Genomic DNA, 25225 nt, shown 5'->3' on the forward strand with positions numbered 1-25225 from the left:
TGGTTAAGTTTATTCCAAGGTGGTACTTTATTCTTTTTGGTACAATCATAAAGGAAATTATTTTCTTAATTTCTCTTTCTGCTATTTCATTATTACTTTCTAGAAAATTGCAACAGATAACTATGTATTAATTTTATATCTTGCAACTTTACTGAATTCATTTGTTCTAATAATTTTTTTGGTGGAGTCTATAGAGTTTTCTATCATGTTATCTGTAAATACTGACAGTTTTACTTCTTCCTTACCAATTTGGATGCCTTTTTTTTTTTTAAGATTTATGTATTTATTTATTTGACAGAGAGAGAGAGAGGGAGCGAGAGCACAAGTAGGCAGAGTGGCAGGCAGAGGCAGAGGGAGAAACAGGCTCCCCGCCGAGCAGAGAGCCCAATGTGGGGCTCAATCCAGGACCCTGGGATCATGACCTGAGCCGAAGGCAGACGCTTAACCCACTGAGCCCCCCAGACCCCCCAGATGCCTTTTATTTCTTGTGTGATTGCTGCAGTTAAAACTTCTAGTCCTAATGTTGAAGCTTGATAAGGGCTGTATCCAATATTTAGCTCCTTTGAAACCTAAAAATGTTTATATTTTCAGTTAACATGACTGTAACTTACTGAATCCTCAGAAATGTTCAGAAAACCCAAATTTGCCTAAATTTTAAAAAAGGGACACTTAAATGAAGAGTAATTCTTTACCCTGACATATCATTATCTTTTAATGTATTTCAACTAATATGAAACAGGGAAATAATGTCTCATACTCTTGAGAGCTATAATATTCAGTGGTAATCAAAACACAAGATGTACCCTTCCTGATTTTCCATTTTTCTGTACTCCCAGTTACATTTTTAAAATATAAACAATTATATGTGAGATTTCCAGTAGGAGAAATATAATGTGAAATCAAATATATTCTTTCACTGAACAGGTATATTGCAGTATTTTGGTGACTATCAAATGTTAAATGAGCTCAGCAAATTTTTACACAGAGTCTACCATATGTGTTAGGCAGTAGAGAGGCAATGATAAGTAGATATGGTACCTGCTTCCAGGGAATATTCACTTATGGAGAGAGATGCTCTAATTTGTGTCATCATCATATATAGACTATATAGAGCATATAACATACATTTTTTTAGCCCCATTAAGAGGTAAGTACTTATTCAGAATAGTGCCATCATTTCTCCTTTATTTACTATAAAGCTGTCATTTTCAAGTCCATGGAAAACAGTTGGTGGCACTGTGTGTGTTCTAAACAAAAATGAATTCATTAGGAACTGGGATCTGTTTAGCCACCTTGAGTTAGAGGAGCCTTTGGCATAGTGACTTGTGGTTGTGTAGAAATGGAAAATGGAGCCACTGGGAAATATATTCACAATGGGAAGACTTTAAAGTTAAAGAAATAGCATGAATGAAGGAGAGTATAAAATTGTAATTTGTCCATCATCACCAGTAAACATATATGGAAAATCCCCAGAGTGACTGGCTCTGGATTTTACATTTTAGGTTAAACTTGCCTTTGCCTTCTGTTCTTGCTATTCTATAATTGCCCAAAACGTTCTCTGTCAATTTGTGTAATGATTTTTTTAAAAATGTAGTCTGTTTGGGGCGGGGGGGTGCGGTTAAACATTTTTTTTCAAACTAATTTCGGTGGATGATTCCTAACAATGTAGAAAAGAGTATAACAATTAAGAACTCAAGCTCTTGAATTGGACAGAGCTGCTTTCAAATACTGTTTCTGGTACATGCCAACTGGAGTAGTGACCTACCTCTAAACCTCAGTTTCCTCATCTCTAGAATGGGGATTATGAAGCTTTCCTCTCATAGGGTTCATGAGGAATAATAATATAATGCAAGTCATGCTTAATACTGGCACCCGCGTGTATGCTCAGTGGGGATTGGCTATCTATTTGTCATATTATTAGTGTTATTTCAGTTACAGAAAGACACCTTCTTAATTTGTTTTCTGCTTTTGAAATGTGATCTTTTGAAGTATTTTGTTACTTGTGAATGCAAATACAAATTGACCCTTTTTAAAATGATCATCAGTCTCTAAAAATGCATAGAAGAAAATAAATTCTGGTATCTCAGATTCTCTCTTAAAAAAAAAAAAAAGATTTTATTTATTTATTTGACAGAGATCACAAGTAGGCAGGGAGGCAGGCAGAGAGAGAGGAAGGGAAGCAGGCTCCCTGCTGAGCAGAGAGCCCGATGCCAGGACTCTGGGATCATGACCTGAGCCGAAGGCAGAGGCTTTAACCCACTGAGCTAGCCAGGCGCCCCTCTCAGATTCTCTTTGAATACACACATCACCTCCCCACACAAACTTTAAGGCACTAAAACATCTTAAGAAAGTTTTTCTGAAACCATTTAATAAGTGGGTTTACACAGTATCTAGACCCATTTCAAACTGTTCTGTGGGGAGAGAGGGATTTATGGACAATTTTGAATACGGCGATTTCTCTTTCAAACAGTACTGTTCCCATAAAATTCTCATACTTCAGCTATCCTAACTCACATATTCCTACAGCTCTTCTCTGCACATGGATTTTCTTCTTCTCTTTTTCCAATTTTGTGGGATTTTTAGTGAGAAAAATATTACTTCTCCTCTTTGGTGACTATTTTCTACCAGTTCCTCTTAAGGTAGAAACAACTGAGAAAGATTCATTGACTCTAGTGATTCAGGGGTCATTCGTAGCAACGGCTCAGTAGAGCAGTAGTTCTCAACCCTGGTTGGTTGGTTGTTCGATAGAATATTCTATGGTTTTTAAAACTCCTGGTGACCTTACTGTCCCTCAGATCATTAAATCAGAGCTTTTGGGTGTTGGGACTGAGGCATCAAATCTAAAGCTCTTCAAATAATTTTAGTGTGCAGTCAGTCAGGTGTGAGCCCTGCTCTGAGAGAGCATTGTGTAAGACACGATTAGATGAGCATCTATGCAGGAATGAGTTGACAGGGCAAGAAACCAAGACAGGAAATGTGGACTGCCATTTTGTTAAGTTTTCATGGTTTAAAGGAAGAAGAGAGGTGGACTATACCTTGAGGAATTCTAATTTACAAATGTAGGTAGCAATATACTAGTAATATATGTTAGCATACATGCCCAGAGGCTCAGCCAGTCCCTTAGGGCAGTGACTCAGCAATGTAGGGGTCAGGGATGGACCTGCAGTTCGCAGAACTCCTGGGTAATTGTGATTCATCTGTCCGTTCCCCACTACCCACTCTGCTCTCCCCATCCTTCTTTCTCCATCCCCCAACCCCTGCCTCTGGTCACCTTATTCTTTTCCTTCTTAAATCAAGTGGGAGGGGCCTGGGTATAAAATGTTTGATCTCAGAACTGATGTCTTTCCTAGTGGCTGTCTGGCTCTAGCAGCTCCAAGCAAGTGTTCTAGAGTTACCCTCATTAGACCAGAAAGGTCCTGTTTCCTGAACCAGAGACTCTGAACTTAGGAGAATGGAATATGCCAGTTTGCTAGGTCAGTGGAGCCCCGTCCCCCTCCCGGAACTGGGAAAAGTGTCACCTTCCCACAATATACGGGGGAGAGAGACAGAAGAAAAAGAAGATGAATGGATATCTGAAGGAAAATCTGAGTGTTCTTAAAAGGGGGGAAGATGGGAATGGGTGCTGGGCAGTCAGTACTGGCCACTATGTATAAAGTCATAGTGATGCAATATAATGAATTATTTTACATTTATAAATTCTTGATACTTTCAATGGGGACATTTTGAATGGCATATAGAAAATGCTATAGCGCTGGTATTTCTCTGAGCATCAGGTATTTCAGGGAAAAAATCTTTCTGTGATATTTTAGAATACAATATGATAAAAATAAAATAATAATTTCCTGTATCAAAATGGTTTAATTTACTTAAACACAATAGCATATGCCAATCTGTAACATGTATTCCTGATTCTTGTGAAAACTCTCATTGCTTCACAACATTATTATTGTGGCAGAATCTAGCCTTCCATCATTGTATTTCTGGAGATTATCAGGCAAATACATTGCTGCCCCTTTTCTGATTTCTATTTAATAGAAAAATGTGGTTCCTGGAAGTATCTTTTAAGATTTTATAAATCTTAAAGATTTATAAGATTCTATACAGATTTTTAAAGATTCTATAAACTCTGTCTAGAAAATGGAACAAATGCTAATAAGAGCTTGATAAAGGGCTGGCAAAACCTTCTACAAAATGAAATTACCAGGTGAAATAAAGGAACGTTGTTAGAGGTCTCAAGACTGTTTTATCATAGCCATCGGTCTTAGAACTCTTTGTGTTTGGTTGTGATTGACACAGGTTAGGCTGATCTATTTAATGGTGTCAATAATGTTCTTAGGAAATGTTTGGGATCCCCAAGCATTTTTTAACAGGAGAATGACCCGAAAACTACTTGCTGGTTTCTGGAAGTTTAAATTGTCCAATTTCAGTCACCTCTCTTCAATTTGGGATTAAATTATGGGACTAGAAATACTTGAGGGAAAAAACCCTTTAACTTCATCCCAATTATGAGAGAATCGTCAAACAAATCCTGATTGAGGGACATTCTACACAGTACCCAACCAGTGCTCCTTAAACCCGTCCAGGTCACCAAACACAAGGAAAGCCTGAGAAACAGTCACAGCCAAGAAGATCCTAACGAAACAAGAAGACAAAATAGAATATAGGACCCTGGAATGGAAAAAGGACTTTAGCGGAAAATTGAGGAAGTATGAATAACAAGTAGACTTTAGTTAATCATAATGTATCAACATTGGTTCGTTAATTATGGCAAATGTACGAGTACTAATGTGAGGTGTTCATAATAGTGGAAACTGAGCATGGGTATATGAGAACTCTGTACATTTTTCCATAAACGTAAAACTATCTTTAAAGTTACTTACTAAATTTTGGGAACACATTTTGTGGAAAAGACTTTCTACCATGAGGGAACAGCAGCAGAGCCTCAAGCTACAGCTTGAGTGAGGCCAGAAGTCCTGTGTTCTTGGGGTCCTCTGTGTAGTCACTAAGGCTGGAGTATCCCTTAGATTTGGCATTTGGACTTCTGCTGGGTCTATGACCTTCTTTCTTTCTGTCTGTCTGTCTATTTCACTGTCATGTAGTATAGGTTAAGAAACAAGGAAACCAGTATCCCCTGTATGCCAGGCACATACTGGACTTCACTAAAATTAAACACATCCAGTTTTTAGAAGCCTGTGGACTAGACCTACCATTTCCACAATTGAGAAAAACTGAGATTTAGAAGACGAATTTGTCCAGTCAGATGCTTCCTGACAGACCACACGAGAGCCTGGTTATTACTTTGTTTCTAGGCCTTTCTACCTCCTTACATATATGCCTTCTTTTTTATGGAGAGAGCACATTGGCAAGGTATTATTTTTTAGCCAATACCTTTAAAAAAACCTCTTAAATAAGTTTTTGAAAGATTTTAGGCACTCAGGAAATTGCAGAAACAGTACTCACAGCCCCGTGTACCTTTTACTGAGCTTCCCTCCATGGTGACCTCTATGACTCTAGTATGATATGGAAACCAGGAGATGGACATTGGTACGATGCTGTTCACTAGACTACAGAACTTCTCACCACTTTTTCAGCCCATTTTCACGTGTGCACATGCGCAATCATATGCAGTTTCATCCCACATATACACTTCAATGTATACATATATCTTATATGTCATGTACACACATATCTCGACATACAATCAAGATACAGAATTGTTCATCGCAATTCCTTTTTCTGTTTGCACCCTCCACCATCTCCATTTAGCTGGCAACCACTAATCTTTTCTCTGTTTCTATAGTTTTGTCATTTCAACATCTGTATGTATGGGATTTTTTGAAATCTGACATTTTTCACTTAGCATAATGCCTTTGAATTCCATCCAGGTGGTTGTGTCTATGAATAGCTTCTTGTTCTTTATGACTGGGAAGTTTTTCATGGTATGTGTGAATATACATACCACAGTTTTTCAACCATTCCCCCATTGGGTTGTTTTCAGTTTTGGCTATTAGGAAAAAGTTGTTGTGGATTTGTGTGTGTGCGTTTTTGTGTGGTTCTGTTTTCATTTCTGTGGGATAAATGCTGAAGAGTATCATTGCTGGGTCGGATGGTATCAGTGCATGGTTAGTTTTATAAGAAATTGCCAAGCCATTTTCCAGAGTGGCTGGTCCATTTTACATTCCCACCCCTGGTGTGTGGGTGATCACATTCTCACCAGCGTTTGGCGTTGTCATTGTCTTTATTTTTGTTGCATTAAGTGTGTAGTGAGAGCTCACTGTGGTTTTAATTTTCATTTCCCCAATAGCTAATGTGTTGACAATTTTTCCAAGTACTTAATTTGGTATCTATCTCCTCTTTAATAAAAGGTCTGTTCCTGTGTTTTGCCCACTTTCTGATTGGATCATTTCTTTGTTTACTGATGAGTTTTGAGAGTTGTGTACAGATCCTCTGGTAGAAGACCTCTGCTAGATAAGTGGTTTGCAGATACTTGCTTTCACTCTGTCCTGTGCCTGCTTTTATTAAATCTAACATTTTACCCTGTCCTAGAGGTTCTGAGCTTCCCTTGAGGAGATGCTCCTGTGTTTTAACCCCAGGAAATTATTCTTATGCGTTTCATCATCAAAGAAGATTTTGCCCAACTTCTGGGTTTTTGTTACAAATGAAGGAGTGTTTCCCCCATCCTCCCTGTACTTCTTATTCCAGTGATTCTAACCCTCCTCTTTGATGATGTCTTTCCCACTCATTTTGTTAATGGTGCTAAGATTGTTTTCACCAAAATGGCCGCCACTCCTGTACTTTTGATCCCCTCACTATGGAGTTAGCCCCCTTAGTGTTGATTCTTAAACCATAGCATTTTGTGACTTCTTAAGGCCCTTGGGGTTTCTTTCGTTTTCTTCCTTTTGTTTTGTTTGTTTAGTTTGCTTTGGCACTGTGGCTGTCTATATTTTATTATCTTTTTTGCCATTCAATTGTCAAAATCGTCACCTGCCAACCTGGAGTCTAAGCTTTGTGAAGAATTCAGGGCTGAAGTTCGTTTTGCTCAAAATCTTTTGGCTTCCGTTTTCAGTATTCAAGGGCAAATGACTCCCAGGCCCTTGCTTTTCTCCCTGTCGGAAAGATGTAAAGATAAGTGAAAACTGGAATTTTCCAAGTAAACCTCGACTGAGTGAGTAGCTGCTGTGTGCCAGGCATTGTATGCTAGGATGCCTTCTATTCAAGGAATTCAGGAAGGGCATTTACTCTTTCAGTGACTGGAGTTTGATTTCCCTTGTTATCATGTTGATCAATGTTCCCTGGCAGGCAGTGAGAATGGTTAAGAAAAGCTAGAGCCACACAGTCTTGTTACTTACTAGTTGATAACAGAATCGGGACAAGGACCCAAGTCTTCTACTTCACAGTACAGTATTAGTCTGAAAACCAAAGAAGTTGAGATGTTTTGTCATTCTTTTTCACAAAGAGAACATTTTTTCACAAAACAAAAAGCAAATGGGAATTAAACTTTCTAAGAGATTCCAAATAATTCCAAATTATAGGATTTTCAGTTCATCAGAATTTTTATAGATCAGAATTAAGATACATGCTAAGCAAAAACAAATATTCCCTTCTCAGTTTTGTATAATTGGGCACATGGAATGCATTCTAATTATATTTTGCTTTCTTTTTTATATTACCTCACAACCACCCCAGGTTGCTGGGTAGCAGCATTAACACGGGACTAGCTCAGAACTTGCTATATTGTGATCTGCTTTGGTGACAGAAAATCCAGAAAGGACACGAATGAGGGAGAAGGTTTTTCTTTACTACCCCTACCTACGTAGAGCACTTGAAAATCTGTTTCTCTTTGCAGTGGATTTCAAATCCTTTCCAAAGGAACAATAAATAATATTTATAAAAATATGATCTTCATGCATGTTGCTAGGCCATTTTTTGAGCTTTTCTGTATAATACATAACCGTAAGAAACCACTGAGAGAGATGCAGAGATAAGAAATAGGGAGAGGAAGTCAGTAGTGTGAATAAGTGAGAAATTGATATTATCGCTAAGGAGCTAATATGGTAGTAAATCTATTGAATTACTAGAAGAGAAAAGGTATTTGAATATTAACCAAAAGGGATTCCGGTTAGCCACAAAGTCTAATAAAATACTTCCAGTTCTAAAATGCCCTGTTTTTATTTTCCTCAGAAGTGGGCATTTTAGTATTGATCCCTTGAAAGTATTCTACTGAATGAAGTGATAATTTCCCCCAAGTTACTCCCCCAGAATGATCTGTTTACATTGTGTACTTGGACTTACTACCCTCATCCCTGTATTGTTCTGGGTCTCATTATCAGCAACCCCATCCTTCATCTCTGATGATATTTCTGATTTCTTACAAGTGAACGTTGAGTTTACCTGGAGAATCTTACAAATCTCTGTAGCTACTCTTGTATGTACTTGGTAAAATATACATAGGTGAAATATCAAAACCATATGTTACCATCTTCCTGCCAGGGCTGGTCTGTTGACCACCTGGCCATCTGGTTGCCTACCCACCTCCCTCACCCTGTTGTTCCTCCTTCCGTGTGCACCCTACCCCTCCTCCAGTGCTTCAGTCCCACCAGCGTTTTCTCTCCCTACCTGGATCCCACCGGGCTCTTCTCTGCCTCTGGGGGCCTTGGTACTTCTTATGTGACCTGGAAGGCATGCTTCTACCTGATTCTTGGCAGAGCTGGTTACTGATGGTTTTCAAATGCCACCTCCTCAAAGAAACCCCTTCCTGAGCCCCCTGGTACCTTGGAGCTCTAGCCCCCTGTTATCACCGGGTGCAGACCCCTGCATACTTCCTTTCTAGCACGCCCTCATACCTATTCCCCCACTAGAATTTCAAACTCGGAAGGTAGGGACATAATACACTCTGAAATATTTGCCGAATGATCGAACATATGGATTTTAAAATCAACACAAGATTCTGAAGGCCTCCTGGAAAAGGGCCTTGGAGCTGACTTTGGAAAGTGGACTATGTGAAGATAGCAAGGGATAGAAAAATCCGACAGCAGAGGTTCATGTAAAGGCCGTCTTGTAAAATGGTAAGCTTCGGAGTGGAGGTCGGCCTGTGCATGTCTGTACTGGGCTGGGAGGGAAGTGGGGATAAATAGAGAATAAGCTTTGGGAAGCCAGGAAAAGCTTTTAACTAGGGGAGGGCATGATCACAATAAATAGTGTGGCGTCTGGTAGATGAGTAGGACAGTGTTCAGTAATTGCTAAGGAGTGAAAATGTCCACACCCCAGCTCCTGTCTTGTTGATTTTTTTTTTGCCTCATCAGTGACTAAGCTCATTAATGCCCCAGAGTGAACAGCGTAAGTAGAAACTAGAACCGTTTGGTTAGCAGAGATCTACTGAGGCCCTCCCCTGCATCAGGCACCGTACCTCTCTCTCCAAGCATCAGAGCTGTGTGAAGCAGTGTGCGTGATGGCTTGCGGTGCTGGTTTTTGCACACCTGGAGGGAGGCACGCTGGCAACCACGTATTTCCTTAAATAGGGGGGAGGTGTTATTTCATTGAATCAGTGTAATCAAGTTATTTATGACCCTGCACGGTAATAATTACATATTGGGGAACAACCACAGATAAGAACTACAACCATTCCAGCGTGTGCTGCTTTTAAGGGCTGGGTGGAAGCATATGTTCTTCTCATGTCAGTTTTGCTTCCGATCTGTCATTTGCTCCCTGGAGACCGATTTTCTTCTTCTGCCTGGACCTCTGCACATAACCCGTTCCAGCTGTAACAGCCTTCGATTGTTTTTGTCACCAGTTTTACCTTGTTTTGAAACTAAACTGGGGCGCCATGGCTGATTTCCCTGTTTTTGTATTTTTGACAAAATTGAATCCCAGTGAAACCGTTTGGGCAGCAAACATAGTTTGTTTTGCACAAAAAGTAGTATATTTCAGTCTTGAAGCTAGTTCCCTGTCGTTGCAGCCACAGAAAGGAAACCGTTTTTTTTTTTTTTTTTTTTTTTTTTGAGAGAATATCAGTGTTCAGTGCTGTTGCTTATTGATAGGGAGAGGGTAGTTGCCATAGTGATCTAACAGCCTCTGGAGGGAATGCGGTCATGGCCTTAAGCATCCGGCAACCCACCCAGTTTGGAGAGCCCCTCTGAAAAGAATTTCCTTCCTTGGAAATTATTTGAGTTACTGAAATAAAAATCGTTCAATTTCTGCAACTCCGATATGCCTACAGGTTTGTGTTACGCACTCACCGACTGTCATGAAAAGAAAAGCATTTCTAATACATACCGTATCTGTGATTTTCTTGGGGAATGAGGCTAACTCTATTGCATGGCAATTGCTCCACAAACACATTCTCAAATGCACAAGACCGCTTTGACTTTTTTTCACGTGAGGAGTAGAGCTCGAAAACCAATTCAACAAGATGCTGATTGAACGTTATTTATCACGGTTTGGGGTTTTCAGAGTTTCAGTGAGTATTCGTCAGTGGAAGGATCTCTTATGACATACAGGAATCTGTTCAAGCTGTGCTGGGCAAAAACACTCATATATAAGACTCGTCTAATGGTCACATAAACCCGCAATCGGTAGTTCTGAACCCGACATTGCTCGCGGGGCAGATTGATGTGTGAACACTGTATTTACGGGACCGAGACCGCACATTTGCTCTGCAGCTGTGTTTAATGGTTATCAGTTTGGCACGCAGTGTGCTTGTTTTGGAGGGAGAAGAGACACTGCAGATCCCTTTTGGCAATTCTGAAGTAACCGAAGTACCTACTGCTGGAGTGAATCACACAAACTTAATTAGATTTGCTCCATAATTAGCACTGGAGGAAACCTGAGGAAAATCCTTGTGGGTCGGCGATTTGTTATATCAGACATACAAGCGTGCTCATTCGGGGGACTGGGAATTGAGAACGATGAAATGTTAATGCATCATACCCCAGATATATTGTGAACATGTATAATGTTTTAATTGAGCTTTTCAATGTGATCTTTTCTCGGGGACGTTTGAGGTTCTTGTCCCAGACCACCGGGACCTCTCTGTTTCCGTGCCTGGGGACGGACCGGTCTGCACACAGCCAGGCCCACTTGGTGGCATTTACGTGTGTGCAGCCAGCTTTACACCTATAATAAGAGCCCACAACTATTTAATAAACACCCCAGTGCCAGCCGTGGAGTCTGTGCCAATAACCACTAATTGAAGCCAGTGACTACAGTCTGAGGCAGGGAGACCCCATACCGCCCTTACATTTACATTTTGATTTCAGATTAATTTAATTGTGGTGTCTTATCTGTTGTCTGTCGTTTTAATTAAAAAAAAAATCTTAATTTTAGTTTCAAAAGACATTTCTTTAAATAACCCAGGAATTTTCTTCTGTAGCTTTAGAGCTCTACAAAGTGAGTTAACTGTGGAGAATAGCTATAAAATATTTACTGTAAGGAGAGGATTAAATTTCATATTCCAATTTAAGTTAAGGCTAGGATAAAACTTGTAACCCGTGTTTATTTGACCTGTTTTCCTACTCTGTCAAAAAGCTGTCACATTCTTATCTAATTACTTAGCTACTTAAGTTAAATCTAGATTTTCCTATAGATAAGGAAATGAAAAGAAGCAAGTTTCATTTCCTCGTGAAGCACTGAACTGCTTTTCTTGAATCTTAGGGTAGAAGCAACTTGAAGGTTACAGCCCACTATTGGTTGAATATCCAGTTTTTTCTCAGAATTCAAAATCAGCTTCAGAACTCAAAGGGGCTATTTATGCCCCGCACTCAAGCAAGCCCATCGTAGAAAAAAGTTCCACTCGTGTCCTTTTTCCCTCTCATTTTTTCATCTTCTCCCCAACAAATATTTAAAAGAAGCCAAACCTCTCAATCTGTGCTGAACCTACTATAACTCTAGAGACCCATCTCTTCCCTAGTGACCCCTGACCCCCAAGACACCAAACTGCTAAGCCTTTTATTAAAATGTCTGTATGGATTGGACTTGCATTAACAAGTAGACAATTCCACCAGTTTCTATTTCACAGGTGTAATGGTAGCACTAAATAAAAATTTTGCCTTTTCTCCAGCCCATACTCTCCTGCGCACTTTTAAATCGAAAGCCCTGTAGCGTGCACTCAAGAGTAATAAGCAGGGGAGCTGGTTCATGTCCCGGTAGAACCATGTGCACCTGTGCGATCTTGGCCACCTCCCCTAACCTCTGCCAGCCTCTGTTCACTTGTCACCACCTCACAGAGTTGCTGAAAGGATTGAGACTATATAAACAATTGTACTTATTTAAGGAAGTAAGAACATCTCTTTGGGTACTATGTAGTTAATGTCTGGCTGTTGGTTCTCTGGGTGTACCTGTCCCTCTTCCTGAAGTGAGAGGCATAAGGACAAATACATTGCTTTTCCGGTAGGCCTCCGTGTTGTGTCTCAGATTATTCATGAGGATTCGTTGATTAAACACAGAATTATTTGTTTCTGTCCTTGTATGCTTACGTACATGGTTGTCTGTGGTATGTGACCAGTGGGGAAGCTCCTGTGATCTCTGGGTAGGGGGTGGGCGGGGTGGAGAATCCCTGCTGTGTGTTTTAGCCTGATTCCTAATTGAGGGACCTGATTGAATTTTTGTAGAGCTCATCCAAACAGGTAGATAAAAAATAGTAAGTGAATGCTTTGGTCTATCTCAATAAACTGTGTGAACATCCCCCTTTTAAAGAAACTACATAAATTTAGTTCATCTACAAACAGTATCTTCAGCATTTTTAATATTTTTTTCACTTAACTACAAAAGTATCCAGAACCAGGTCCTAGTTATTGTTAAACCACATTTCACTAGTGTATCTATAGTATCTATAGTTTTATCAGGCTTATTAGAAGTTTGTCCATAGTGAGCAAGCAATAACAGACTTTGTGAGAAATAGATTCATCTTAATTCATCTTCAGCACATATTTACCCAATTATGGGCATTAAAAAGGCACGTGTATTTTTCCTATAATTCTGAACTATCTCTTGATTCTGGAAATTCTGAAAATGTGTCTATGCAGATACATAGACATTTAATCTGAAAAGCTTCTTTGTAGGAAATGTTAACCAACTTTAAAGGCAGAAACATAGATATGTAAGTGCAGCAAAGAGGAAAATAGATTTTGGGTTCCGCATTGTATTTTAATTGGATGCAGACAATAATTACAAGTGCTAGATTTGTTGAATGAAAAGGTTGAACTTGTATTAGTAAAAGCCGTCTGCATTAAATAATGCAAGCACTAACAAGCCTTTTCTTACTTAGGTCAGAGATCCTGCCAAAAACTTGTTTGCTTTGTAAATTAGTTCAATTATTAAATTTTGGGAGTGCTGCTACTGCTGGGATCCAATCAACAAATTTTTGACTACATCTCCCTGATAATTGTTGATAGCCTTAGGACATTTATTTCTGTTGTGCTTTTCTTAGTAAAACTGTAGTGATCTAGTGACCAGAATTAAATTGCTGAAAAACAACGTGGTCTGATTTATTCATTCAGCAAAACCAAGCTTAAAGGCTGTGTTGCTATGACACCCAAGATTAACTTAAAAAAAAAAAGTGCGTCTAATTTCAGTAAAAACATTGACACGTCTCTTCTGGCATTACGTAGATAAAATAAAGTTGATCTTTTCCCTTTCCCTTGCCTTTTTTACATTTAACAATTTAGCATTTAGTTTTTACATTTAGCATTTAAACATAAACATAAACTAGAAATTTGACATATTTAAAAAGACGGAAAAAGCAGTAACAAAAAACAAACTTTGTATCGTAATAAGAGATCATTTGTACAATAGCAGATATTTTCATCAGTTCTTTATCTGGCTTCTCAACTTTTTAGAAAGATGGTGCCAGATAGGGGGAAATCACTTTATTCTAGTAGTTTCGTTTTGTGACCAGTCTTGAAACTTAAAATCAGGTTGCAGAATTGGGACAGTGACAAATCCTAATAGAGATTTTCCTAGCGCAGGTTCAGTTTCCCAAATTCTGAAAGAATATATTTTCTGTGTCACGAGACAAAAGAATCATCAGATTGCTTCAGCCAGGATTGATTTCTGCCTTCTGAGCACCATTTGGTGGTATGAGAATGCTGTAGGAATAATTTTATGGGGGGGAAAAAAAAACAACAGAAAAACCGAATGCTTTGTGAGATCATCGAAAGTTGCTTAAGAGGAGTATTTGAAGTTTCCTGCTGCCAAACAAAAGCAAGAATCCTACCTGACAGAGAGCAGTTTGTTCCTGAGATGACCCCGGTGCAGCAAGTCGCTTATGTTTATCATTAAGCACCCACATTCTCAGGAAATTCCACTTTCCAACTTTGCTGCTGCCGATGCTTGCTTCTATAGGGAAGAATTCTGAACTATAAAATTTGAGAAGCTCCAGCGTCTGTGGAAATTTGAGAGCATTGCCTCTTTCTCCCCCCACCCCCAATTGAATATAAATTGTTTTAACAAAAGCATGGTAGCCACGGTTTGTGGTACATGTCAGAATTTGCCCATAGTTATGTCTGAAAAGAACTTTAACTTTAGCGTTTGAACTTTGAAAGCCTCGGGACATCTTTGGAGACCAAGGGCTGCAAATAAAAGCGATGTTTATGGGCAGGAGGATGGAAGGGAGAAATAACTTTTTTTTAGCTGCTGCTTCTCGCCTGTGCTCTTCAGGTGAAAGGCGCGGCAGCTGTGGGTCACAGCTCCAGACTGTATCTGGGGGAAGGCTGGAAAGCCGAACCAGACCTTGACAGGTTTTACCGGGGAAACCAAAGGGGTTTGGATGGGGTGCGACTTTTGCCTTTGCGGCTGCTAATTTAGATTTTATGAAAAGCAAAATGAGTTAATACCTATAAAGTAGTTAATACGGTCCCTGGGCCATAATGTACACATGCACTTTCTTAAACAGTGATCTTAGATAACATTATAAGTGGTAGAAATGAGTTATCACTTTCACTTGTTTCTGATTTTAAAACAGTGAAAGTTACAAAACCATCATTCTGAGAGGAAAAATCCCTATGAAGTAATAAATTGTTAATTTTAATGTTACATTTGATTTTAAAGTTTGTTCTACTTCAGTTTCTACAGTTAATCTATGGAGATTCACAGATAATTTTATATTAACCTGTTTATATTCTAATACAACTATAGAATTTGAGCCATGAATCATTTCTGCGCACATTTTAATATCATACTCCAGTTTGTTTTAGGTAGCTAGATTGTATGCGGGGAAACCCATTTAGTTCACATATAGTATTTCTAACTTCAGAATATAAGCGTCCATTTTAAAAATGGAATTTGAATTTAAATGAAAATCCTCATTTAGAATTCAGTCCCATTCTTTAGCTAGAGAAATCACAGAAAACAAAAATTGTACCAGATTGCTAGTAATTTGCATTAAAGAGGAAGAAATGGAATTTTTTTTAAAGTGCTCAGATACTGTAGACATTTCAGTGAAGTTAAGTCAGAGAGATCTCAGCTTTTAATTTAGTCAGGATTATGATTTTATCTAGAAGCTTTGCTGAAATAGGTGGGCTTCACTATAATGTTTTAGGTGTTAGAGAAAGCTGGATAAAATGCTATTTTTCATATACTGTTTCACTTAGTTCCACTGGTTCCACTGTATTTTCAAAGTGAGAGACCTCGTATCAACAAGTGTTTATTGAATGTATCTTCTGTGCATAGGTATCGGAAAAATAAAATAAGCATAGTTTTGATGTTCGAGGGCAGATTAGGGACGGTGCTGTCTGAAGAATTAATTTCATAGGTCTGTGCTGCATAGAAAATCAGTACAGCCTACTGTGCCTTCTAAGCTAAGTTTTAAAAACATGATAAGATAGTATTTAAACCATTAGCTTAAATGAAAAATTATATTTTAGATTAGCAAATGTTGTATTTATTTAATTCAGTAATGAAATTAATTTGGAGTTGCTGGCTTAGGGCCTTCACAGGTTTCTGTGACTCATTTGCTAAGGAAGTGTGATTCAAGACACCAGAATAATTTTTTTCTCATCTGCTGAAGCTCATGTTTTGGCTATGGGCAAGTTTTCAGGGCAGATTTAAAACAAATTTAAAACAAATATTCTCTGATAGTATTGGGAAGCTGGGGGGATGTCTAGCCTTACATAGATAAGACTATTCAATTTATAATCAAAATACAAGTCTCTAAGTTCATTGACTATATTGCTATCAAGTTTGCATCATTTGGTATATTGTGATTTTTTTTTCCCATCTGTTTAGAATTTAACTCTTGCCCTGCTCATTATGACCTCTAGATGACTATTTGCACTTAGAAGTGAAATCTCTGTTGTTTTTATTGTTAATTTAATAATTTAACTAAATTGGGACTAAATGGTATTGGAATTTAGGTTTAAAAATGAACACATCCACAAATCATATAAAGTTGCTTCTTAAATTTTTTTCTTCTAGAGAAGAAAGGATGACTCTATGACCTCTACATCTTGTTCGGTGCTCACTACATTTAGAGCTTAATTTACCTGCATCCTTTCTCCTCTTGGAAACAAAATATATTCTTATAGTTTAAATGGGTTGTTGGTGGCATAATAATGACTACATGACGTGAAACTTTTTGTTTGCAAAATAATTTAAAAATTAATTTTCCAAGTTATTACTTTGGAATTAAGTGAGCCAATGTTTCTCCTTATTCCAAGGAAGAATGTAACATTTTTGATTTACGAGGTAATCCCATTGACAATGTATGCCTGATTCGACTTGTTTCTCATTACAGCATCCTCCTTTTCTGACTCTCCATTAAATGTTTAGAAAGATTAGTTTTGCAGGGAAACTTAAGTAATTTAATCAGCCTATGTCAGCTATGAAAACTAGGAACATATATAAAAGACCCGAAGTGTTCTTATCTCACTTTAAACTTTTCTTCACAGTCTTCCAACTCAGGGTAATATGTGGTCTAACACAATAGGCTGTCTCCAACTTTCTGTCATTAGAAGAACCGAATAAAAATTTTTCCAGAATTGTCTCTAGAAAGAAATCCAAACTTGGGATTGCCTTGAATTAAAAAGTAAAGACCAAATGATTGCTTTAAAAATAAATTAAATACCGAGTGGTCTTTTATTCTTGGCTATTTTTCAAAGTGTCTATACCTTGGTTACATTAAATTATATTGGACTCTTCTGGTTGAAACCATCCAGTAGGTAACTGACAGCCTAATTTGCTATAGGAGCATTGCTTGGAAATTATGTGCTTCTGGGGGAGGGGAGGTAGATTTTTTTTTTTTTTTTTTAAACTATTTCCAGAGCTCTTGACTTCCTCATCTAGCCACACAAGTTGTTTATTGTCCCAGGCCCAGGAACTGGCAATTTGTGTCCAGGCTCCCTGAACCCCACCAGGGGGCAGCACCGGACCCTCCCTTTCCCTGAGGAGGCCTTAGCGCAGCCTGGCTCCTTATAACCTCAGTGATTCCCACCCTCTCCTCACATGACATGTACTTATTTGTGGTATTTCCTTACATTTTTTAAGGCTTAGTAAGTCTCCAACAAGGGTAGCCATTCCGTGTTGACCGTTCTGTACACCAGAATCTTTTCTTCATTGATGGTTTGATCTGTGCTTTCAGACACCTTGTGTTTATTATAACTTGGGAAATCTCAAGAGGGAAACAAAAACCTAGCAATTATTGAACACTACGATATGTCAAGCTTGAAACCGGGTCCTCTTCAGACACTCTGTACAATCTGGAGGAGCAAGTAGGCCTCTAGTAACAATAGTGTTACAAGACAATAGGATAATATAACAGCAGAATTTTTAATGTCCCTAATTTGCTGTTAAGTGACAGAGGCTCAGAGAAGTTAAATCATAGGAAAACAAAGATTCCCTTTAAATAGAATTCCAGGGGCGCCTGGGTGGCTCATTGGGTTAAAGCCTCTGCCTTGGGCTCAGGTCATGATCCCAGGGTCCTGGGATCGAGCCCTGCATCCGGCTTTCTGCTCCACGGAGGGCCTGCTTCCTCCTCTCTCTCTGCCTGCCTTCCTGTGATCTTCTTGTGATCTCTCTGTCAAATGAATAAATAAAATCTTAAAAAAAAAAAAAAGAATTCTAGATTCCATGCTGTATCAATTATATCCTACAGCTTTGCCATAAAAACAATGAAAAGATTTGTGGAGAGTGACTGAAGGCACAGTGAGGAATGCCTGAAACTGATTTCAGTGCTGTAATTCCTGTGATGGGAGAATTTATGCTTGATGTACTTAAAACTCTAATGGGGAGATGCAGTTAAGTGCTGGGAGGTCTTGAATGAAAGCCCTAATCTGTACACATTTACATACACACAGTATATACTTGGTATTATGTTCACCAAAACACGGGATTAAATGCAATACACTTAATTTTTAGAAACCTACTGATAATTTTAGTTTTCTTAAAACAACAACGGGTCCTTTTGTAATTAATTTTGATTTACTCTCTTACCTGCTAAAAAATATACAGGCTCTCTCCTCTGCAATCTCAACAAGACACTTAAAACTTTGTTTTGTTGCAGAATATAGGCAAATAAAGAATTTTTGTTGCTTGCATTTAGGTTTTTATGATTTGGAATTATCATTTCAGACTCTCAGCTTCCTTTTCTGGTTGCAATGCACATAGCAACCCAGATGGCTAATATACAAACAATTTGAGTGATGCTTATTTAAATCATTTAGGACAGCTCAGGAGGTTGCTGAGACCCGGGACCATCTGTTTATTGCTCTATGCGTTTCTTTGAGGCTTAGTGTGTGCTCACACCTTCACACGTCTTAGCCTCTACCTTCCTGATATATACCCAGAAGAGGCGTCTTAGACTCCATTTAACTCCTTATTTCTATCGAGGTTCTGTTTTAAAAGCTTAATCCCCACCTGCCTTCTGTTTTACCATTTTACCCTTTTTACTTTAGTTTTTTTCCTGTTATTACTATCCTCAGCAGTCACTTTGCAGATGAATGACTGGGAACGTGGATTGGTAGTCAGGTTGGAATCTTAATTGGCTGTTTACGTAGCTATTTGACCTGGGCCAGGCTCTTTCACCTTGACTTCCTCATCTGTGAAATGGAATGTAATACCCACCTCATATATTTGTGAGAATGATTAAATGAGATAAAACATAATTCATTACATATAATTCTGTCTGGTTGCTATTATTAACATGCTTTAGAAAGATGAGTCTTACAATGACAAAAAGACATTCAGAAGTAAATTTCGGATACTATATACTTGAATTTCAGACAATAATCTTTTGGAAGGAATATCTGTTTTTCCTTAAGCTGACTGTTTATGTGAAAGCACACACTACAACAAAATGTATGAAAACCCTCATGGGGTCTAGTGTGAGGGTTCCAGTCCTCTTTTATGGGACCCATGGAGAAACTTTGGACTATGAGTAGCTGGAGAAGAGTTTTCTCTCGGCACCTGTCTGGGTTCTCTTCCGAAGTCCCTGGTTACATATTAGACTGTACGGCTTTGGAACCTCACTTTCACATCTGTACTGGTTCCCTGTGGACTGAGCTGGTCCATATATACGCTCTCTGAGGAGAGAGACCAGAAAATGGTCTCTTCCACGTTAGCCCCTGTGCCGGCCATGACCTGTAACCCTTACAACTCTGTGGGGGAGGTCATTATTTCTTCCTAATTTTATGTGGATTACTATTTCTGAATTAAAGATCATCAGAGTTTTTAAAAGTATGAGTGTGCTTATGCAGTCAGTGGAAAAGAAGAATACAATTAATCTGGATGGTCTTGGAAATTCAGGGCACACGTTTACTGTAGTTCTAGTATTATAACATGGTATAAAATAGAGATACATACTTTCCAGAGGGTTAATCTGGTACATTGATCTAAAAGTCTGCCATTGAGATTCAAATATTTTTTGTAAGTGTGTGTGTGTGTACAGCTTCTGCATGAAAAAAACAGGTTGAACAAGGATGCCCTGTTTTGATGGTTGCCCAGAGAAACATATAGCCACACATAAATCATTTGTGTATGAAACAGTCCATTAGGAACTCACTTTGTGCAGCTGCTTGACCCAAGCATTTTTTTTCCGGTCTTTTTAAAACATGTTTTAACACAAGTCTGTGGAGGGAATAATGCCAGTCTCTCTAATAATACTTCAGTTAGCAAAGCATTAAAATGTCAAACTGTTTCAATTGGTCAGGGTATATCCTTATAAAATTGAATCATAGTCCTCTGTTATGTATCTGTTATCTTCCATGATTTTTTTAATTTAAATAGCCAATTTAGCCAATTAGCCAACATTTAGTACATCCTTAGTTTCTTCCATGACTTTTAAAAATATACTTTATATATTTATATATAATGATTTAAAATCCTTTCACTCCACTTAATGTAGAATAATTGTTTCCAAATTAAGGAAACACTCCATATAAAGTTATAAAACTAATGTAAAATAGTAACCATTATTCACACAAGAAGGTATTTTTTACTCTTTTATGTCAGTGTCATTTAATTACAAATGTAAATTACATTTAATTACAAATAGTTTCATAAAAACTATTACAATACATATTAAGTATGAACTAGAGCCCTTTCTCACCTTTTGCCACTCCTGGCCTCAGAAGGTGACCTCTAGTAATAGTTCAAGTGTGACCCTTCAGACCTTTTTCTATGCTCATGCAAACACACAGGTGTATCTTGCAAAGAGTGATTACACACACACACACACACACACACACACACACACTCACTGGAATACTACTCAGCCATAAAAGGAATGTTGCCATTTGCAACAATGTGAATGGAGCTAGCGAGTTTTATGCTAGGTGAAATAGAGAAAGGAAGATACCATATGATTTCACACCTATGTAGAAATTAAGAAACCAAACAACTGAACAAAGAGACAAAAAAAAAAAAAGAGAGAGAGAGAGGCAAACTGAGGAACAGATTCTTAATTATAGAGAACACACTGACGGTTACCAGGGCAGGTGGGAAGGGGGTGGGTGAAATAGGTGAAGTTGATTAAGGAGGCACTTGCTGTGATGAGCTTGGGGTGATGTACGGGTGTTGAGTCACTGTATTGTACACCTGAAATGCATATTACACCATAACTGCAATTGAAATAAAAACTTAAACAATATAAAGCATGGTATTAAGAAGCCAATTAGAATAAAATAAAATACAATTAAGTAAAATATATAGGGAAAGGTGGACCTCACATCCTTTGTAAAGCAGGGTAATGCAGGAAGTAGATGCCTATAAAACCTTAAGTTGCATGAGGTTTTTTGTTTTTTGGTTTTTGTCTTTAGTATAGCTGACACATAATATTACTGGTATACGACTTGGGATTTGACAAGTTTATACATTGTGCTCTTTCTTTGTAGACGTACCTACTGTCTTTCCCTTTACATCGCTGTTACAATATCATTAACTGGATTCCCTGTGCTTTGCTTTTTCTTCCCATGACTTAACTCATTCTATAACTGGAGTCCTGTATCTCCCTCTCCCTGGCACCAGTTTTGCCCAACCCCATACCCTCCTCCCCTCTGGCAACTATTAGCAAAACCCTAAGATTTTATTTGCAGTAATAACTGTGAGGGGTAACGTCAATATCATTTTCATAGGAACAGTTTAATCACATAGCTCTCTTTAGATTTTTTGGAACTCTCTAAAAATTATTTTCAAGTTTGAATTTGTCACCTAATTTTTTTTTTCCCCTCTGAAGATAATTTCCTGTAGGATTCCTCAAGTGTGGTTGGGATTGTATATTTTTGAACCAGACCTCTAGCCTCATGGAGTTCATTGTCTCTCAGGAGAGACAGATAATTGAGCAACTACAGTGGATCTTGCTCAGTTCAGTACTGTGAAAGCTAGGGGCAGAAACCCCCTCTGTCAGTGGTGCGGGGTTGGGCAAGTGCCACCAGGGAAGGCTTCCTGGCAGAGGTGAATCCTAACACAGTATCTGAGAGATGTGCACACAGCAGTCAGGCAAAGAGCTATGGGCTTGGGCTGGGAATTGGCCTGGGAACCATCAGCATCTACAAAAGCCTGGCCATGAGAGAATCCAGAACATGGTTAAGTAACTGCTAGAAGTTCAGTCTGACTGTAGGGTAATTAGAAACATTTATTATGATAATAATACATGTCCATTATATATAAAATTTGAAAAACACAGGAAACAAGAGAAAACATATGCCACCACTAATTTTAAGCTGCAGAGTTTCCTGTGAGCATTTTCTTACAATTTTGTCATGCCTTATATTTGAATTTATAGGACAACACATTTGGTATATTCCCAGTGAGGCTTAAACCAGAGCTATGCATGGAGACATAAATGCATGCATGTATTTTAAGACATTTTAAGTAAAACTGGGATCATGCCAGACTTGCATATGTCACTTAATTTTTTTAACCTTTTTTTTAACATTACGATATACTGATTTATTTTAATGCCCCTGGATAGAATTACATTTCTTTTTTCTCTTTTTAGAATTACATTTCAAGTGGAAATGTTTCATCTCTCTTAATAAAAAGAAATATTTGTGAAGTGAACTATCTGTATTCTTCTCTGTAGGAAGAATGTTTCCTGAACCTAGAAGCTCCTATATCAAGAGTATGTGGGTATGACACACCGTTTCCTCACATTTTCGAGCCATTCTACATCCCAGACAAATGGAAGTGCTATGATGCCCTTCGAAAAATGATCAACTATTGACTGTATTGGTAAGTCAGCCTTGCATTTTGACAAAGCTAGTGTATGTCACTCATATGACTGTGCCATTAACCAAGAGCTACAGTCATCAGTGTGTTGGCAATTTCCAGAACAAAAGTGGATGGAAGAAAAAAAAAGGAAATTTATAGTGGTATATTGGTATATTTACACTTGATAGAAACACATCAGATATATGTTTATCTGATACCCATAAAACAGATGTGTGCATATATTAATGTGGAGTAATCAATGAAGACGAAGATACTCTGTGCTGTGGTTTGCTTACAAATATACCTTACTCTACTCTTCCAACTTTAGCCTCATTTCTGTATATTGTTATTGACCATTTAAATTGTTCATGAATAGGGTTAATTTCTGTTATTGAAAAATGTTCCTTTGAGCAACATTCTTTGGGACTCCAGTGAATTTAAACTACAGTGAATTTAAACTATATGATGATCCATAACATGAAATTTGCCTTTATATTATCTGAAAATAGGTTTGTTGAGCAGAAAACCTATTTATCATGTATAGGGAAGTTTTTACATAAAAGAAAATCCAGCACCACCACCATTTCCAGAATCCTTTTAGACAAATGAATATTTTTAAATTGTGGATAATGACATTTAGTTGTTATGATTTTCTATCTTATCTGCCTCTTCAGCAGTGATTTTCTAGCAAAAAATGAATATCATTAAAAACTGTTTAGTTTTCAGGTTTTAATATAGAAAGGAGTTGCTATCACTGACATACTGCCTTATTTTATCTTGGCATTTTGAAACGTATAGCTGGAATTAAATTTTACATTAACATGTGATATTTACATTTTAATATCTAGATTGTCTAAAAAATAGTAATAATAATACATTTTTAAGAGCTGTCATCTTTTTAAAAAAAGGGGAGACCAGGCTCTGTGTAATAACATAAGCCCACACTTCTTAAAGATAGAAATACTGTAATTCTTGAATTCTGTGTCTGAGGAGTAAACCTGGGCCATTGAAAACCAGAGAGGTACCTTTTAAATTTGTACAGATAGAGAAAATAATGCCCTCCCATCTGCCACTGTGACACCCCCCCTTTCCATTTTTTGCAGTTCTATTTTGAGAATGTACCAGATGTAAGTTCACGCCATTAGTCAACACATCCTTGGTATTCTTTCAGATACACGGAGAGAGATGCTGTGTATCTGGTGTCCTCTTAATGTCTGTGAAAGTAACTGGTTTCTACAGTAAGTCACACTTAGGACTAGTTAGAGGGAAACCATCTCTTTTGTCCATCTTCTTCCTTCCATGGACTCTCCCTAATGGAGAGTCAAGGTAATCACGATGTGTGGCCACAGAGTTTAGGTGCTGGTTTAAATTTGGATATATAATTCTTTTTAAACCTAAAAAATATGTAAACCTATTGAAAACATAAAAGAAGAATAGGTTTTCTATGTTTCAAGCTAAATATGGCATTAAGGAAAAGAGTCATGCAGTTGAGAAATCTATATTTAATTCATGGTGGCCGGAATGTCTATAATTGTTATTGATTTCTTTTACAGAACAACTGGAAGATTGTGACTAGATATGGAAATATTTTTCTGAAAATTCTTCTTATTTCCTCAGACTTCTCTCTTGTTGAAAGTAGAGTTTTTATGAACTGAACCACCTTGGATAATGGCTGAAAATTTTTAATTATTGTATTAATACATATGAATTGATGAGTTCCATTAAGAGTATCTGAGATTAACTTTTTAAAATGCTTCACTTGGTAGTCTTATAAATTCCATCAAATTACATCTGTAAATATTGGGCATGGGGTAGTATTCAATAAAGCTAAATCAGATTCTGTCTTTTTGTATGTGTGTCTTTTTTTCATTAGCTAAAAGAATCTTATCAGAGTAATAGATTAACTTGTTAAATCTGAAAGTGAAATGCTTAGAAATGCTGATTTTCAGTTACATTATATTTAGTATAATTCTTTTTGGCTAAGATGGTTGTATGTTGATGAAACTTCTGGAATATTTTACCTGATTCTTCCCTCTTACCTCAAAAAGATGCACTGATGGGGGCACCTGGGTGACAGGTGGTTAAGCCTCTGCTTTCAGCTCAGGTCAGGATCCCAGGGTCCTGGGATTGAGCCCCACATCAGGCTCTCTGCTCAGTGGGAGCCTGCTTCTCCCTCTCCTTCCAGCTCTCCTTTGTGATCACGGTCTCTCTCTCTCAAATAAATAAATAAAATATTTAAAAAAAAAAAAAAAGATGCACTGATGGACATACTCACTCTTTTCCAAAGCATGGTGGGGCAGGATCTTCCTTGCTGCCTCTCTTCCTAATTTTGGGAGATGGACAGCATGAACCTATCTTTTGTTATAAAATTGCCAAGTTTTTCTACAGCTGTATTTTTTTTTTTTTGCCATGGTGTTGCAAAGCAAGTATCTTTTACCATGTCCTTTCTATTACTTGTAGATGAAAAGAGAAACAAGATTAGAAGCATCAAAAGGCCCTGAGAAGACGGCTGGGTGGCTCAGTCGGTTAGGCTTCTGCCTTCTGTCATGATCCTAGGGTCCTGGGATTGAATTTCGTGTCAGGCTCCCTG

At 38.0% G+C, this 25225-nt stretch overlaps 1 protein-coding gene across 1 annotated transcript in view; it reads left to right on the forward strand.

The window, feature by feature from the left end:
* Positions 1-24477, forward strand: part of BCKDHB (branched chain keto acid dehydrogenase E1 subunit beta) — a 221657-nt gene extending 197180 nt beyond the window's left edge. Inside the window, exons 10-11 of the mRNA XM_059399214.1 lie at positions 22508-22656; positions 24189-24477. Of these exons, the coding sequence (XP_059255197.1) occupies positions 22508-22648 (141 nt within the window). The 3' untranslated portion in view covers positions 22649-22656; positions 24189-24477. The remainder of the gene's footprint in view (positions 1-22507; positions 22657-24188) is intronic.
* Positions 24478-25225: the final 748 nt, after the last annotated feature.

Source organism: Mustela nigripes, chromosome 5, assembly GCF_022355385.1.
Source record: "Mustela nigripes isolate SB6536 chromosome 5, MUSNIG.SB6536, whole genome shotgun sequence".
Lineage (NCBI taxonomy): Eukaryota > Metazoa > Chordata > Mammalia > Carnivora > Mustelidae > Mustela > Mustela nigripes.